At 40.2% G+C, this 19,467-nt stretch overlaps 1 protein-coding gene across 1 annotated transcript in view; it reads right to left on the minus strand.

Moving 5' to 3' along the window:
- Nucleotides 1–16,706, minus strand: part of DNAH8 (dynein axonemal heavy chain 8) — a 263,341-nt gene extending 246,635 nt beyond the window's left edge. The window contains exons 1-6 of the mRNA XM_036414990.2: nt 16,435–16,706; nt 16,198–16,332; nt 11,094–11,178; nt 7,280–7,431; nt 5,049–5,238; nt 4,392–4,555 (exon numbers count right to left, since the gene is read on the minus strand). Coding sequence (XP_036270883.2) covers nt 4,392–4,555; nt 5,049–5,238; nt 7,280–7,431; nt 11,094–11,178; nt 16,198–16,332; nt 16,435–16,650 — 942 coding nt within the window. The 5' untranslated portion in view covers nt 16,651–16,706. The remainder of the gene's footprint in view (nt 1–4,391; nt 4,556–5,048; nt 5,239–7,279; nt 7,432–11,093; nt 11,179–16,197; nt 16,333–16,434) is intronic.
- Nucleotides 16,707–19,467: the final 2,761 nt, after the last annotated feature.

Consider the following 19,467-nt stretch of genomic DNA (forward strand, 5'->3'; position numbering starts at 1 on the left):
CCCAGAAACTTGTTATGTTACAGAGTTGATATTACAAATTTGTTAGGAAAAAATGGCCTTATTAAACTAGCAGCTTGGGACAAATTGGCTGACGATATGGAAAAAGACAAAATTAGATTTCCTACCTCACATTGTACCCAAACACACACAGATGCAATTCCAGATTGAATAAAATGGTAAAGCTTTTAAAGAAAATATAGAAGATAGGGATAAAACAGTTACCACTGAGGGAAGAAAGGGGAATTGAAATTGGGAAGAGGAATACTAGGGGATTGCAAAGTGCTGGCAGTGACCTGTTTCTTAACTTGCGCAAAGCTTATACAGGTGTTAATTTTGCAATAATTTATTTATTTTATTGTATTGTATTTATTCTGGAGTATTTCACCATTTAAAATGAATAATGTAGGAGAATATCTTCATAACACTGGAATAGAAATGTGTTTATGGGACCATCTGAAATTGCAGGACACAAGATGAACCAAGAAAGGATTAACATCCAGAAAATACTATTTAAACTCTAACAATTCAGTAAGATATCATCAATCTGAAATATAACTACGTAAAGGAAATGAAGAAGCAATTCAACAAAGAGGAAACCTAAAGAGCCATTAAACATACTCAACCTCAACTGTATTCAGAGTAATGCAAAATAAATCAAGATACCATTTCACACTCAGTATATTGGCAACCATTAAAAGTCTGACAATCCCAAGTGTAATGAAAACCTGAAGAAAGGGAAACTCTCATATGCTTCTGTACAAAATATTATAGTTAATATTTTATAGTTACTATAATCACTATTTGGAGGGCTTTGCAATACCCAATAAATTATCCATACATTACTGCTCTCAGCAGTTCCACTGGAAAATTTATTTTTTAATCCTCATCCAAGGACATATTCCCACCATTATTTATTTATTTATTTATTTATTTATTTATTTATTTAGAGGGGAAGGGAGAGGGAGATAAACTCTGATGTGAGAGAGGGGAAGGGAAAGGGAGATAAACTCTGATGTGATTCCAACCAGGGATCCAACCGGCAACCCAGGTATGTGTCCTGACTGGGAATTGAACCCCCCACCCTTCAGCACAACACTCCACTGGGAAATTCTTGAACATGTACAAAGGAGATCTGAACAAAGATATTCATTAAATATGTATTTTTATTGTTTGCAATAGCAAAAACATGTAGAAATAACTATCTTTCTGAGGGAATCAATAAATAAACTTCTCTAACTTCTTAAACAGAAGTTACTAGACATCATTTAAATGTCTCTTAGATGTCTGAACATCTATATAATAAACTGATTTTTTTTTCACAGAGGAATACCATACAGTGAACGAGTTAAATTTAGTTGTACCAACATGAATGAAAGAGAATGTTGAGGGGGGAAAAACACCTATAAAAGGATCCTTTATAGTATCATACTGTTTATGTAAAGATTTTAAACACAAATATATTATATCTATAATATAAAGTTTATAAATTTGTAAATGCAAAAGAAAAGTGTTAAACTTTAAAGAGAATGGGAGGAGTCAATAACATCAGAATAGTGGTAATACAGAGGGAGCGAGAAGAAAGAGTTAGAGGCTTTAGTGAAAATTAAAAAAAAAAAATCTGAAGCAAATAGAGCAAACTAGAGGCTGGTACCTAAAAATTCGTGCACTCAGGGGGTCCCTCAGCCTGGCCTGTGCCCTCTCACAGTCCAGGACTCCTCGGGGGATGTCCGACTGACAGCTTAGGCCCACTCCCAGGGGGATCAGGCCTAAGCTGGCAGTCAGACATCCCGCTGGGAGCCAGGGAGCCCTCAGGGCATGTCCAACTAACAGCCCTGGGGAGCTGGCCTAAGCGGTTAGTCGGACATCCTTAGCCTCTCCTGCCACCACCACTGTGCTGGCCAGCCATGAGCCAGCTTCTGGCTGAGCAGTGCTCCCCCTGTGGAAGCACACTGACCACGAGGGGGCAGCTCCTGCATTAAACGTCTGGTGATCAGTGGGTGTCATAGCACCTGGTCGTTCCCAGTTGTGCTGCCATTAGGGTCAATTTGCATAGTATCTTTTTGTTATATAGGATGGTATCTGTTTAATCTCAGTTACAGAGATGTGTGTTATTTGTTTCCTGTACCTTTTAATGTTCATAACTTAAATTTTGATGGAATTTTTAAGGATACAACTGAGGCAAAATACATAGTTAATTTTTCAAACCTATTAAAGTTCTATTTTTAATCCAGGAAATGCTTGTAATTTTTACCATGGTTTATGGAACTCTTCTTAACCTAATTACAAGCTTTTCTACCTTCTTAAATACAGGAGAGTAGACATAATTTAAGCTTTTTAAAATGGCTAAAGGTCTATATAATTTGAATAACTGAATTAAAGAATGCAAGCGACTCTTAAAATTAACTTTTAAATTTTAAATCAAATGACCCTTTTGATGTTTAATTCCTGTTACATTATTCATAGGCGATAATCCAGCCTCAAATCGAATACTTCCAGTGATTCGGCACATTCCATTTCCATTTCTCTCCTTATAGCCATCACTCTCTCCGGCTTACTTCTGCCAAACACATTTAACGTCACATGAAACCCTCTCAAATCGTTTAAAATACCATGTCATCCCTACACCCCCTTTTTCCCAGGTCAAACGTCTCCATGTACTTTCCTTGAATACACTGTTCAGAGCCTTGGCCTATTTTTCTCTGCACTGCCCATTTATTAATAACTTATAAAACGTCTTTATGTATTATGGATACTCTTTGTTATGCCTGCTGATACTATAACCTCCCAGAAAGTGATTTCGCTTTTAACTTTGTGGTGGTTTTGACATGTGGAAGTTACTAATACCTTTCTCATATAGCCAAACCTATCTTTTTTTTTTTTTTTCTTTCATGGCTTCTGGGTTTTGTATCTTGCTTAAGAACATATTATTATAATCTTATGCTCTGCTTCATGTATGGCTTTTTTTTCTTTTGTTTTTGGTTTGTTTTGTTTTGTTGGTCTTTTTTAAAAAAAAAAAAAATTTCCCTTCACATAACTGTTTTTAAGTCTGGCTTCTCTCACACGTTTTTGAGATTCACGTTTTAATGTTCTTTTTTCACTTTTAGCTTTCATGTTTATGTCTATTATCCATCTTGAATTAATTATTGTGTATGACAAGAGGTCAAGGTTTATTTTTTATGTTTGTGGGGTTTTTTGTTGTTATTTTTACGGATCTCTCCATTTCCTGCACTTATTCTGCTTAATTGGAGGCTACTTGCTACAATTGCCCAACTACTGATTTTCTTATTTCAGGTTGCTAAGTCTCCTATGTCAAACTATTTTCTTTTCCTTGCCCATTTTTGCGAAAGAGAATCTATATTGATTGATCATAATAGTTGGAGAGGACCTCCTTGGCCAGCGTGTGGGACAGAGTTGGATTTCCACAACGGGTTACAACTCCCCCTTCCTCCAGGGGCAGAGTGGGCAGCTGCTGGAGGTTTCTGCTGAGAGGTCTGCTCTTCAGTTACCTAGTGACACATGGAGACAAATTCTGTGGCCAGCATTCCAGGCCGTGGCGGAGTTTCCAAAGCCCTCCAATTTCTTTCACTGCAACTGCACCTTCCTGCTTCCAACATAGTTCTATGCATGAGAAGGAACATCGGGAATGCTCTTGTATAACTCTCGCATGGTCAGGATTTTTCTCCCCCGTCGTCACCTAACTGAAGACTTTCTCTCCTAGGTCCACTGTCCTGTGCTCAGGAGCTAGAGATCTGCCGCCTGGCTCCTAGAGGCCTCTTTCCCTCTGGGGCAATTACATCATTTTTAGAAGTGTTTATAAGTTGGCACCTCTCAGAAGGTTGACATACACCCCGTTCCTAACATTGCTTTTGCTACTGCCAGAGAGCACTTACATGTCCAAAGTAGTACTGGTATGAATGAGCCTAGTTTGGACATCTTTGTCAACCCAGACAATTCCATTGATCAACCAAAAGGTATTTATTTAGTGCCCAGCACTGTAGCTAGTCTCTTCATTATGTCCTTTTCCTCTCTCTCTCTCTCTCTCTCTCTCTCTCTCTCTCTCTCTCTCTCTCTCTCTCTCTCTCTCTCTCTTATGAAGAATATAAACACTATATGAAGTATTAGAGATAAATGTTGGCTACTCCTGATTCTTCATTATTTCATTCTCGACCCATAATGTTATAGTTTCCTTCTTAATGTGAAAAATATCCTAAAATTGATTTTAATTGGTCCATAGAGGACAATGAATTTTGCACTGGAGTCAAGAATAGGCTGAGTTTCATAACAGAATCTAGAAGATTCTTCTCTCCTCTGCTTTTAGAGATAAATTGCAGTGCCTAGAACACAGATGTGACAATGATGCATGCCTGATGAAATTACTTAAGTTAGCTCACCTGTTCGATCTGTTTGTACCATATCATCAACACGTCCTCTAGCTGACGAACAGTTTCCGAATTGCTAGCTGCGACTGTCACTTCTTCAAAGCTTTGCAGTTTGGAAAAATCAAAGTTGTCTACACTCTTTAACTTAACTGTTCCCTCAATACTTATTCTAGCACCTAAAAGGGAAAAAATATTGAGAAGAGGTGTTTAACGTCGATGTGTTAAATATCACAGTGTGATTTCAAGGTGTAATTACTAAAAAGTTAGAGACCTAATAGTTCATAAAAATATTGATCATTAGGTTGTGAATTGGTTTATTAATAAAATTGTCCTTTAACAATAGAAATAGTGTAGTTATATATTTAAAAGAGAGTTTATAATAAATTATGTCTTTTTAAATATAGTGGAATTTTTCACAAATAATATAGAAAGAGAATCCTCCTGCTGTAATATAAAACAAAAATGACAACTTAACTTACTCCTACAAAAATCCTGGGGAAGAGAGATGCTAATGATTTAGTATCTTACCTCTCTGAGATACCTTAACATCTTTGGTACCTTAACATCTTCCTTTGAAATGGAATATTTTAAACTCATGCTTATTTTTAATAATATATAGTTCATTTTCTCATTTTTAGTAATGTGTTAGACAAGAAATGTTATACTTACCATCTAAAAATGAAAGATATCTGTTGATTGTTTCAGTAAAAATGTGTTTTTCTGACTCTCCTTGCTTGGATTGGTTTAAAGCACCCCAATTATTTGTTGCAAGGATAGCTGGCAGAAATATCTTTGCCAGCATATTCCTGATCCCAATTAGGAGTCCTCTTGAGGCATCCAGGAGAGTAACCAGCACTTCCTGAAAGGGCAGTGTTCAAATGTTTTTACATGCTGATACCAATAAAGAACTGAAAATCATAACCTATTTTACATTATAATAAGCACAGACAATACATTTTATAAACTATTAGGAAAGCTTAAGTGGTTGTATTAGAGTTCTAAAATCATCAAACTTATATTCTGCCCTCAATTTACCATTTACATGCTTGTTCAGCAAGTAAAACTTCCCCTGGTGCTTTAATTCCCACAGAGGGACGGAGATGTGGCCTGGAGCCTGTGCAATGTGAGGGAAATGAAACTGGGCCTTCTGCATAAACAAAGTTTTCAGGTGAAAGTTGCCCGGTCTCTGAAAAGGGAATCATAAACACTGTGCCAGTCTAGGGAAAAAGCAACAAAACTAGCCTCTGCTCGGAGTTTTGCATGGAAAAACATTGGTCAAAGGGTACAAACTTTGTTATTAGTATGTTTGAGAATCTACAATACCATGAGGCATGGTGATTATAGTTAACAACTAGTGATCGGTGCATGAAATTCGTGCACATTAAAAGAGAATTAGAGGAAATAATTTAATATTGTTATTTGCCCTTTCTCTATAATAGAAGTGGCAGAGATGAAAGAAAATTAGTAAAATGTATATGAAAACCTTCCTCCTGTCAGAGTCTGGGGCTTACCACAGACCCAGAGTCAAATCCCCGCCCACTCACATGCACCTCAAAATCGCATGAGACTCAGACCCGGCTGCCTCTCCTGACATTGGGCTAGATCCAGACCCAGCCAGTCCCACCCTTGTCAAGCCCTGCCAGGCAGGGGGCATAGCTTCAGGTCCCCTGGCCTAACACCAGGACATGGGGTGTGGCCTGAAGTCCCCCAGCCCAGACCGGGGTGGGGGGATGCCTTGAGGTCCTCTGTCAAGCCCTGCCAGGTGGGGAACACTGCCAGAGGTCCCCTGTCAAGCCCCACTGGGTGGGGGACATGGCCTGAGGTCCCCCATCAAGCCCCGCCAAGTGTGGGGGGAGGCATAGTCTCAGGTCCCCCAGCTCAGCACTGGGAGGGAAGGGCACAGTTTCTGGTATCCTGTCAATCCCCACTGGGTGGGGGCATGGCCTGAGTTCCCCCGACCCAGCATTGGGGGTGCACCTTGAGTTCCCCTGGCCTGGTGGCGAGGTGAGGGGCGTGGCCTGAAGTCCCCTATCAAGCCCCACCTGGTGGGGGGTGCAGCCTGAGGTCCCCCGGCCTGGTGCCGGGGCTGGGGTAGCAGACTGAGGTACCTTAGCCCAGCACCAGGATGGGAAGCACACCTTGAGGTCCCCCATCAAGCCCTGCCAGGTGGAGGATGTGACCTGAGGTCTCCTGTCAAGCCCCACGGGGGCAGGGGAGGCATAGCCTCAGGTCCCTGCTGATTGCTCATTAAGCCATCTTTGTGATGGAGTGATGGTCAATTTGCATATTCCCTCTTTATTATATAGGATACCATATTATATACTTGAAAGCTGCTCAGAGGGTAGATCTTAAACATCATTACCAAAAAAAATAAAAATTGGTAATTATGTGAGGTGATGGAGATGGTAATGCTACCATGGTAATCATTTCTGAATATAAAGTGCATTAGAGCCCTAGCCAGTTTGGCTCAGTGGATAGAGTGTCAAACTATGGAATGAAAAGTTCCATGTTCAATTCTCAGTCAGGGCACATGCCCAGGTAGCAGGCTCAATCCCCAGTGTGGAGCATGCAGGAGGCAGCTGATCAATGATGCTCTCTAATCATTGATGTTTCTATCTCTCCTTCTCCATTCCTTTCTGAAATCAATAATATATATATTATTATATATTAATATATATTAATATATATTAATATATATTAATATATTATATATATTATAATATATATTCTTAAAAAGTATATATATATACTTTTATATATATATATATATATATATATACTTAAAAAGTTCATTAAATCAACTTATTCTACACCTTAAACTTATACAATCTTATATGTCAATTATAACTCAATAAAGCTGGAAAAATGTTTATCTATTTGAAAACAAAATATAAACATACCTCATGAATATTTTTAAGATTTATAGCACTATCATTTTGACAGCGAACAAAAAATACACACTTTCCTTTTAGTTTCTCTGGGACTGCATTGTCTATATACAATCTCATCATTTTTGACCCTTTCGTTACTCCAGCAATAATTCGACCACATTCTGAAAACAACAGTCAAGAATTTAGCACAATATCACATAACTGATCAAATGTGGAGAATTACTCTTCTCCTTACCCTGCCGCTTCTTGCTTCATTTTATTATAAGACGTTTTTGGTATGATTGTGGAATCAATTGTTTTTTGTCGACAAAAAGATGTCAATCTTGGAATTTTTACATTGGGGCTTCCTCTGGTTCCTCTCCCCGAGGTCTGCACATCCGTTCCTTTTAGCCAGGCCTCAGGCAGGGCCTACATACAAACTGGTCCCTATCCCACCCCCCTATCTTGCCTACCTCTTCCCAACTTATCTTTTAAATCTCGGCTGAAACACCATGTCTCTGGGAAGCTCACTGATTCCCCTGAGAAGATTCAGTCACCTATGGAATATACTCATAGCACCCAATTTATATTAAATTCTTCCTTGAACTAATTTCAGTGGAAACTAATCATTTAATTATAAATTTTTCTTTGAATTAAAAAAAAACTAACAACAATCTAATTCTGTTAGATGGCTGGTTGTAATAGTAATATGCAGAAATCAATAGTTTTTTCCATTTACAATAGCCAATTTAAAATATGATAAATGAAAATTGTAATTCCCCATCACAAAATCACCAAAATGTTGTGTGCCCTGCCTGTCTTCCTTTGAATTCAGGGGGTTCCTCTCATCCTGTCTTTCCAGAGTTACCAGCCTTGGAGCCCTGCAGTGGTGGGCACCTGAAAACTAGACTAATCAGGCTCTCTGCAAGAATGTACCTCTTGAATGGAGACACACAAAGATAAAAGGGAATCTGAAAGGTGTCAGTCTGGTGATGAATGCAAAAATAACTGCCCTGAAATCCATGGAAATGCTCTATTCCAGCCCTTTCCAAGGCCTGGTAGTTCAACTAATTCTAAAATTTGTGAATACTCAGCACCTTTTTTCTTATTTAAGTCAGAGTCTAATTCTGTTGCTTGCAGTCAAAGAACCCCGGTACTATATAAAAGCTTAAATGCTCATTCATAGCGGTTGGGATGAGAGCTACCTCTACCTTTGATAAAAGAACCTGACTTTGTCCCATTAAGCAATGTGTACATTCCCTGGAAAACAGCTGCTTTCTCAGCCTCCCTAGGAAGCCATGTGACACAGTTGTGGCCAAGAAGACAGCCTGGGCTTTCCTGAAAAAGCAGAGGTGTGTGACTAATGAGGCCCTTTCCCACAAGTGCCTTGGACCTGGATGTGATGCCCAGAGCTTCATGGAGAAAACATGAACATAAAGACAACATATTAAGAATGGCAGAATAAAAAGAATCTGTGTTCTGGTGGCATTGCTGAGCATTTGAACCATTGCTAGTCATTGCCTCCCTTGTTACGAGAGAAAAACAGACCCACTATTAGGATTTCTGACTTACAGCTGAACATAGTCCCGGGTGGCAGATCATAATAAGGGAATGGTTTCTAAAAATCACAATGCAACTGTTCTATGGGATACCGAACAACATTGTTTAACATAGAAAATGTCAACTGCAAAAAGCAAGTCAAAAATAAAACATATGATCACATCTTTAAATGATATAAGCATTTATATGTTAGCACATGCATATAAGAAAGACATGTAGAGAAATATTTACCAAGCTGAGAAATGTGCTACTTTGTAGATAGTAAAAATAATGATTAAAAATAGGTTTATCCTTCCTTCTCACAATTCCCCTCCTGCGAATTCTTTCCAATACATTTCATAATCCACATTGAATTAGCGTCAATGCTTTTCATTGAGGCATTGTTTAAAGGAGCAAAAAAGTTATAAATAACCTAAATTCTAATAAAAGGAGATAAGTCTTGAAAATCATAATTACATGAGAGAGAGAGAGAGAGAGAGAGAGAGAGAGAGAGAGAGAGAGAGAGAAGAAGAAGAAGAAGAAGAAGAAGAAGAAGAAGAAGAAGAAGAAGAAGCAGCAGCAGCAGCAGCAGCAGCAGCAGAAAAAGGAGAAGGAGGAGGAGGAGGAGGAGGAGGAGGAGGGGGGGGAGGGGGAGGGGGAGGAGGAGAGAGTAATCCATCAAGGAGTTAACAATGTTTATTTCAAGTGAGGGAGAACGTGGGTGATTTTTATTCTATTGGTAGATATTTTCTTATCGTTCTATAGTTTTCAGCTATTATAGTTTTTAATGAGTTGTGAAAATATGGGCCATGCAATAATGCACCAGGGTAAGAACTGCGAGAGACAGGAAATCCACAGAGCAGACCTATTCAGAATGTATGAATTTGCATATTTTCTTGGGGGAGGAAGAAATACACATTCAACAATTAGATGAAATTAGAATAATATAATCAGGTGCTATGCAGGAGTCTGGAGAACAGGGTCGGGTGTGGTTTGAAACATTCTGGAAGGCTCTCTAGAAGACAGTGCATCAGGTCACCTGGAGGAGGGGCAGGTCTTGGCTGGGTGGAGAGAAGGAAGGCATTCTGAGTCAGGAAGGTGGAGAAAGCTCACAGAAATGACTCCAGTATGAACAGAAAACAAAGAAGGGACTGGCTTACAGAGAGCAGAAGACTCATGTCTGGAAGAACAGGAAATCAGACCAAACAGGTCCTGTATGTCCAGGTTACCATGGGTCTTAGCGGGTAATTGAGGGTTTGCACCCAATCCCATAACTAGCAGCACAAGGAAAGATTTACTTGGCTGGAGTAAGTAGTGTGAACTTCAGAGGAGGAGTCTGGTAACAGAGATACTGGTTTTCAATCTGGCATACTAGGGCAGCATAGAGTATGGGCGGCCAGCCATAGGCAGCAGAGTTTAAAGCAAAAAGGGACCAATAGGAGGGACATACACTGAAGATAAAATCCACAGGGTTTGGCAGGTAAGGAGTCTAAGGTCAAAAGGATGGCCTATGCACCTAGTTATTAAGACAAAGGTTTAACTACCTGGTAGACTGTTAATTATTTTAAGAATAACGAGAACATTAGGGGAACCCAGATATTCCAACTGACAGCTGCAGCAGACAGATGTGACCAGGACCACAGGGAGCGGCTGCTGAGCTCTTGGGTGGTTTTGTGACTGTTTCTAGTCATCTGAAAACATGTGTACAAAATGGCTCCACCTGTTTCAGGGGAAATCCAATTAAATTCTAGAGAAAATCTGTATTCCCCAGGAGAGGCCAGTGATTTCTATAAAAATGTTTTCTCCTTAAGTCATTATAGTAGCCCAGATGGAGTGGCTCAGTTGGTTGAGCATCGCACCAAAAGGTTGTTGGTTCAATTCCCAGTCAGGGCACACCTCTGGGTTGTAGGCTCAATCTCTAGTTTGGGCACATACGGAAGGCAACCAATAGATGTTTCTCTCTCACATCGATGGTTCTCTTCCACCCTCTCTCTCTCCCTTCCTTTATAAAAATCAATAAATGTATTCTCTAGTGAGGATTAAATAAATAAACAAACAGACAAGCAGAACAGAAACAGACTCAGATACAGAGACCATTTTGACAGTTGTAAATAAACTTTTTTAAAAAAATCATTATTAATACCTGAAACATATATATTTGGATTTAAAATGTATTTTTAAGATATAAGCTTCTGATAAATTTTCTTTATAAATATAAGATTTCCCATGTGTAAGAGAAAAGACATGCTGCACTTTAACATTTATGAACTACTAGCCAGCACAGTACCCTGGAAAGCATCCTTACCCAAACCAGGTGCATCTCCTTCCTGGTACAAGAATTTCAATGTCTTACAACCATCTTTCATAAAAAAATAAGTCAGTGGTTCCAGCTGTTAAGTAAAAGGAAAAAAAGTCAATAAAATGACTAGGGTACTACAACAAAATGAACCAAGCCCTGTGTTAGGCATTTTACATACTTTAATCTTCATCATTTTGTAAATTAAAAAGAAAAAAAGAGGCTCAAAGAGTTTATTCATGATACACAGTGTCAGGCACATCAGAGGCAGGATTAGAATCTGAACTAATTTAGCTCCAAAAGTACAGTAGAATATAGGGTGAATTCTATTTCTGAACCTCACCAGAGGATATCTTTTCCATTGTTTGTTTATTTGTTTATTTGTTTTGGGAGGGTTCTTTTTTTTAGAGAGAGAGTGTGTGTGGAAGGGAGGGGGAGAGACAGAGAGAAACATCGATGTGAGAGAGACACATCTGATTGGTTGCCTGCAACTGAGGTATGAGCTTTTTTTTATTTGAGTAATTATGTCTTTAGCAATTGTAATTTGACCCATATTGTAGCCAAACTAATATAAAAACAAATTATTATAATAACAATCTTCTATATTTATGAGCTTAAAGTTCTTATTTAATTACGAGTCAGTGTAATATTTTAATAAGTAGAAAATTAAACAAATTGTGTAAACAAAACCTCTCACACACACATCATTTGGGAAATAGAGTTACTGAACCCACTTCACTGATTCCATACCTTAAGTGTCTCTCTTGAGCAGTGTGTTTCTCTTCACTTACGGACCACATGTGGGATGTATCCCAAGTCTGGCAAAGCCTCTCCCCCTAGGACTAGGGGTGTCGAACTCAATCAGAGAAGGGGCCAAAATCTAAAATCCAGCCTAAATCGCGGGCCGAATGGTTTACTGAACAGTCATAAACTGTCATTGTGATGGAAACGCAGCGGAGTGCAGTGATGACAGCGCGGTGCGGGCCACATTGCAAGGCCTGGCGGGACGGGTTTGGCCCGCGGGCCTTGTGTTTGACACATGTGCCCTAGGACAATGTGCGCCACAGAGTGGTACCTAGAGAGCTTTTACAAAAACAGAATGCTGGGCCTGAGGACCTGCATTTCTAAAAGGTTCCAGGTGGTGCCCATGCCCCGAATCCTGGGACCAGGTCTGGGAACCACCACGTAGGAGGTGAAAAAGAGCCACAGTCATTGCAAGAGTTAGCCCTTAATTTCCTATTCTTCCACTTCACACGTAAACGGCTCTCTTGCACAATTATTTCAGGTCGTAACCTGAAAGATACAAAAGCTGTCAGCACAGCTATTCTTGCCCAGTTCCATAAATACTTTCTTGCTGCGTCTGACTTTTATGTCCCTTCAGCTTTGAAAGCATACAAATTCTCAGAAGTAGAGCACTTGACTGTGATAAAAAGAGATCACAATACCAAATGCACTTCGTTGTTCTTTTTTAGACACATTGTTCTCCTGAGACCAGCAGAGTGAATGTTGTCATAGGCCAAGATCATGACTGCGAATTTAAGATTCACTTATAATATGTAACGTTTTACAAATAGTTCATCTGCGCTGCACCACAACCTTGCACTAAGTAAGGCGGCATTATCACGCCCCTGGCCGAAGAGAAAAGTGGAGCTAAAAAGAATTTGCGTGAACGATCCAATACACAACCACAGTGCAGAGCCCGGAACTGACACAGACCAGCACCTCCAGATCCGCGCTCTTTCCACAGAGCCGTACTGTTGTCTCCTTGACTTTTGAAAACACTTGTCATATAAGTCAGTAAAGCAATGTATGGGACTACCTTGAGCAGTGCTGAATGAAGGGAATAGTCAAAGTGGAAGTAGCAAAAGTGTGAATGCTAAGAGGGTAAAAATCTCTGGTTTGGTGAAGGTCCCGGTAAGAAAAAGAGTCCCAACAAAAGAGCTTTCAATGCCCTAACCAGTTTGGCTCAGTGGATAAAGTGTTAGCCTGTGGACTCAAGGTCAAGGGCATGTACCTTGGTTTTGAAGGCACATACCCAGTGGGGAGTGTGCAGGAGGCAGCTGATCAATGTTTTTCTCTCATTGATGTTTCTAACTATCCTTCTCCCTTTCTCTCTGTAAAAAAATCAATATAACTTTTTTTTTTTAAGAGCTTTCAAATAAACTTCATAACAAAGAAGCTACTTCTAGAGGCCAGAGCAGAGTCAAGGGTGGCATTAGCACCAATATAACAGGACTAGCAACAAAGGAAAGCCAGTAGCACACCAAGTCCTGAAGGAGTAGGCATGGGGAGAATGGTGTAGCTGAAAGCAGGTTGAGAACTGGAGCTGTGTGAGATGGACCGCTCAGGAGGAGCTGTAGTTATAGGAGGACATGACCATGGCCAGACAAAAGGCCAAGTGGCCTCCAGTCTCCTGCTGGTGTCTCCCAGTAGCTGAGCCACTTGGAAGCCACAGAGCAAGGGAGCCCAGGTGATGGATTCCAGAAAGGTCATCCTTCCAGGCCACAGAGAAAGGTGAAGCAAAGTGGAGAATGGGTCTGAAGACAAACTATGCACCCTCTGTTGTCCACAGTTTTGTGGTGCTCTTGATAAGCTGCTTTCATACCAGGCTTCACATACATGGAAAACTTTTCCGTATACAGTCTTCTCAACCACCACACCAACCCATGACACCCCTTGTTCCTCGTTCCATCTTCTTGCTCACCTGCCACCAAGTTGGATGCAAATTTACTGCATCTCCTTGCCTGGTCCTTTGGGTGAAATAAGTGCTCTCATCTCTCCCAGATTTGACATTGCTTTTCCTCCTGGCTATCCTTTCTTCCCTCCACTGGGGCTTTGCAATTCACAGGCACTTCTAAAGGCAGCACCTTTCCTGTCTTGATTCTTCCCTTAAGCACCAGATTTCCCACTCCATGCAGCCTAAGCAGGATCTGGCCTGGTCTGTGATGGCCTTAACAGAAGAGCCTAACCACACAGACCCACAGTCTGAGACACACTCCAGGAATGACAAAAAGAAGGGTTTGAAGATGCATGGCACTCCCACTTCCTAGCTAGCATGCTGGCTAGTGAGAAAGACTTCCTCCAGGCATAGAATGCTAGTCCAAAAAGCCAGGGTTTTCAGATATTTAAAGCCAGGGATAACAGATATTTAAAGGTGAGATGGCCAGCTCTGCGGGCACTCGTCTCCCTTAGTCCTGATAGCTGTCCTCCCCTGACGGCACTGGCCAAGCCCAATGCCCATGCCTATGCCCTTTGCAGAACCACTGGGATTCCATCGTCAGCCAAATGTGTGGCCAAACCATTTTTACGTGGAACAAGGTGATTACCCATCTGGTTTCCCCCTTTACCAAGTGCAGGAACGGTCCTTGGGACAGGCCTGAAGCCTGGGCCTAATGAGAAACATGTTTTTAGAAACTGTCCTTTTCTTCATCTCATAGTCATCTGCTCAGGGATGTATAGGGTTTTTGGTTTTGGGGGCAGTCTTTTTTGTTTGTTTGTTTTTTGTTTGTTTTTTGCACCACTCTTGGGTTTAAAAATGTGCAGATACATAGGGAGAATTGCCAAAGGAACCTAAATAACCAGTAGGGAAGGGAGGCCAGGAGATTATTTTTAAAAAAGCAAAAAAAAAAAAAAAAAAAAAAAAAAAAAAAAAAGCAAAACAAAACATCAGAAACAACTTGAGAATAACACAGAGAAATATCTCGCCATACGAGTGGAATCATTCACCGCCAAAATAGCCTGCAGAATCTGTGGGGTCCACGGTGAAATGTAGGGGCAGGACTGCTTATTTTAAAAAGTAAGAATTTCAAGATGGCGACAGCAGGTCACTAAACCCACTGCAGGGCCCTTCCAGTCGGAATGCCCATGAAGCCAACCTTGACCAGACCTGTACTTTCCCGCAAGGAACTTCAATGGCCTGAGAAGCCATACCCTACTTCCAGGTGTTTGCTATGGCACCTCTTGTTTTGTGTACCCGTCTCCAGGCATCTTTCTAACCTTCGCCGTTAAAATAGCTCAAAGGTATTGATCTCTCCGCATCAATCACATTTCCCATCGCATGTAACACACTAAGGGAGCTGGGAAATAAACACTCCCATTCACACTGTCAGGGAACTGCCATTGGTAAAGTTTTATAAGGCCCTGGAAGAAATAAAGGGCAGACAACTTTCCAGAACTTGACAACACAAAACACTACATCAAGCAAAAGAGAGGCTTTTTTTTTTTTTAGGAGCCATTCCACAGAATCGTGGCTCCTAGATCAAGCTAACGAGTTTTGCCCACATTCGCTAGTCCCTGTGAAAGCAGGGTGCATAAACCCTGATGATGACAACCTCACCCACCCAACTCTCTCACCAGTGCATTCAGTGGGACAATTAGCTCATCACCAGCACATATCTGTTCACCGATCCTGCTGGGGCTCCAGCACACTCCACTCCAATAGTTGATAGCAGCTTTTTATTAGTAGCAGTTCATTATTAGTAGTAATTTTGTTGAGAAACTATTTAGAACCAGAGCTACCAGACAGGATGCTATGATACTGATTGTAAGAGCTGCTAGGACAGGCACAGCTTATCATCTATCAGTGTAGTTAGGGTGGCCATATAAACTCATCATCCAAATCTGGGACTCTTTTAGGAGTGAAAAAAGGGGCTGTTCATAATTATGTCAGGAAAGTAGGCATAATCCCGGGCACGCCGAAATGTCTGTCAATCGCCTCGTTGTTTTCTACCAGACTCAGGCACTAGTCACTGTTCCCTAGCTAAGATTTCTGCAGTTTTTCTATCCAAATGATCTACATATGCTGTTCCTATAACCTGTCCTTTAAAAATATTACTCTGCCTATGCTTGCCTATTTCTCTAACTTCTAAAGTCATTTTGAATTAGAATTTTAGCCAAATTCTAGTTCCCAGCTCTTCTCTTTTCTTCCTTCTCAACAGTAGACCTAACTAGAAATGTCATCCAACTTGGCTATATTTCTATCAAATAAAGCTTCTCTAGTCAGTGGAATCCCAACCCTCTCTTTCTAAATGTGTTGTTGTTCGTGACTCCAGTTTTCTTAAGCCAATCACGTCTCCAAAGAGCTATTTGAGAAAGAATGACGAGTCAGACTTACAGATGGGCAATCCAAAAGTAATTCTTCAACGGCTACTACGTCCAGACCAAGAATTTCGGATATAATTTCAAACAAGTATTTGTAGGAAGGGTCAATTTGCATTCTTCGGTTTTCCCTTGCGTCTCTAAACCTTGCCTAAAGAATAAACACCATAGGCAAACACGGCAATTACAAAGAAGAGCTAACAATGCGTTTGAATTTGAATTAAAAGGGACGTTTAGGAATGGCAAGCAGAACCTGTCTCTCTTTCAACGTCTCCTGCAGGTTGGGGAGGCCGCTCATGCTTCGGAGGTACTTGGAGGACCTGTGGGAAGACTGAGAGAGGGCCTGGGACAGCATGGACTGCACCGTCCTGGGCGCGGGCCGGGCCCGAACTCTCTGCGTTTCCTCCTCGTCATCCTCTGGAAACATTGTTTCACTGGAAGGAATGAGATTCAGGATATCGCTCTCCATAGAGGAAGGCCTCTTTTCAGGAAAAGAGGGCGACTCTTTCGGGGCCTTGGCCTGCGGGTCTTCCTCGCCGCCGGGAGGAGGGGCCTCGTCCCCCGGAGGGGGCGGGGCCGGCTCTCCGGGGCCCGGGGGGGCGAGGTCTTCGGCGACAGGAGGGGAGGCGCCTCGCGGAGGGGGCGGGGTCTCTTCCGGAGCGGGCGGGGCATTCTGCTCCTCGCTCATGGTCGCCCCTCTTTCCTCCTGCGGAGCGCCTCACGCTTCAAAACCTGGAGTGCAAGTGATAAAAAGTTTTCTTTTAAAACTGTACAATAGATTTGAGTGTGTATGTGCCCATTGATTCCTCCCCTTGAAGCTGGACAAGGAGCAAAATCATCTGTGTCTCCCTTAACTATGTTATCCACAGAAGCTAAATTTACAGGAAATTACTTACGCTATTTCATTTTTCAATTACAGTTTACCTTCGATATTATTTTGTATTAGTTTCGGGTGTACAGAAAGCTGATTTTTTTAAACACACACACACACACACACACACACACAGTAGGGGCCTTTCAAACTATAAGAGCCCCTCCTGATCGTGATACCACCCTAGGGGACTGCTGCTCCACACACACCCCATCCGTCATACTAACCACCTCTGTGTGTGTCTTCTTACTTCAGTTTCCTTGGAATTTATGTAAAGCTGTTTAAGGGGAAAACAAAAAACCAGCATTGAATTTCTGAAACTTATTAGAATATTTCTTCCAGAGTACATGTTCTAAGCCAAGAGTTCAATTTGTGCTCTAGTAATTGAGTGCTGGCATAGGGTAGAGATTAACCAATGAACTTATATGCATATATGCATAGGCCATGGGCAGACAATAGTGCAGGGAAGGCCTGGGGAGGAGGGTAATGAGGGAGGGGGGAGTGGGTAAGGGGACATCTGTAATACTTTCAACAGTAATAAATTTTTTAAAAGAATATTTATGGTTAGTAGTTTGCAAACACTGAATATAAGGAAACTAATAACTAGGTTTTAATTACTATCACGACTGAGAAACAAATACATTCTAAATAATTTCTATGGTTGAAAAGTTTTGTGTGTTTTTTTTATTGTCTAAATAAATCATGTATCTAGCTGAAACCGGTTTGGCTCAGTGGTAGAGCATTGGTCTGCGGACTGAAAGGTCCTGGGTTCGATTCCGGTGAAGGGCATGTACGTTGGCTGTGGGCACATCCCTGCTAGGGGATGTGCAGGAGGGAGCTGGTCGATGTTTCTCTCTCATCGGCGTTTCTGGCTCTCTTTCTCTCTCCCTTCCTCTCTGTAAAAAAAAAATAATAAGAATAAGAATAAGAATAAAATAAATAAATCATGTATCTAAGACTCTCAAAAGCATGTACCTGAGATTTTCATTTAGGGGAGATTTTTGCCTAAGAGAGCTGTAGAAATCTTTCTCTAATGATATATTGTAATTTGAGATGCAATTTCAATGTGTTGATTCATCATCTGTAAGTCTGTCTTGTCATATATAGAGAGGTCATGGTTTTTTTGTGGGTTAGTTTTAAAAAATCATTGAAGAGGGACCAGGACCGAGGATGGTCTGACCCAGAACAGTCTGGAATGTGTAAACCATTTGCTCCTCAGCGTTCTTGGTTAGGGGAAATACAATCTTGTCACTCATTCATTAGCTGGCTGTAAGTTGCTCAAATTGTTTGGCCTTGTTTAATTTTTTGTCTCAGTTTTCTTTATTCCAGTTGCTAAGGAATTTCTCTCTCTTACTAACCTGCCACATTACCACTTCCAAACACTGGTGCAACTACTTAAGTTAGAGAAGGAATACAGCTATGTTACTTTATATAGAAGAATTCCTTAAAACTATAAATATATTACATAGTTGAAATGGAAAAAATCTGAGTAAATATCAATTAGATTACCACGTCACATATATTTGTATATTTTTTGGTTGTTTACATCAACATGTTTATAATAGCAAAAACAAGCAAGAAAACAAACATTTCCTGGAAACAAACCAAATGTCCCTTCATAAAGGACCCATTAATTGTACTGTAATTAATACTTGTACTATAATCTTTCTATAATATCATCTCTGTTCAATAAAATTTTAATGCAGACATTAGCAATAAAAAGGATAAGAAAAACTATATATACAGATGTAGAAAGATATTTTCTATATATTGTTACATATTATAGAAAAGAACAATAGTAATTTTATAAAGTTTTTAAAGTGATTTATGCCACATATGGTAGTTCATCTATTCTAAGAAGCACTTTTAAAAATTGATTTTAGAGAGAGAATGAGAGAGAGGGAGAAACATCAATTTGATTTTCCACTTACTCATGCATTTATTGGTTGATTCTTTATGTGCCTGACCAGTGATGGAACCTGCAATCTTGCTATACCAGGAAAATGCTCTAACTAATTGAGCTGTCAGGCTGGGGCCCTAGGATACACTTCAAAAAGAATTTAATTGGCAATATTTTTTTCTTTCCTTTATGTATAATTATGTATATGAAATTTGCATTTATGTAATTGCATAAAATTTATGTACTTTCATAGATCAGTAACAGTTTAGATTTGGTAAAATGCACTAAAAGATTTAAATTAAAATTAAAAGCTTAAAATTAAAAATATAAAAAGTATGTAATTATATAAAATCAGTAATAGTTTAGATTTGATGAAAAATATTTAAAACTTTCCAGGAAAGATTCACAGTAAATTAACAATGATCAACTCGAGTGAGGAAGAATAGAGGAAGTAGAGGAAGAACCTCACTTTTCAACTTTATAACTTTTGTATGGCTCTTTAAAAAAATACAGTA

This window comes from Pipistrellus kuhlii, unplaced genomic scaffold (genome assembly GCF_014108245.1).
Source record: "Pipistrellus kuhlii isolate mPipKuh1 unplaced genomic scaffold, mPipKuh1.p scaffold_m20_p_5, whole genome shotgun sequence".
Lineage (NCBI taxonomy): Eukaryota > Metazoa > Chordata > Mammalia > Chiroptera > Vespertilionidae > Pipistrellus > Pipistrellus kuhlii.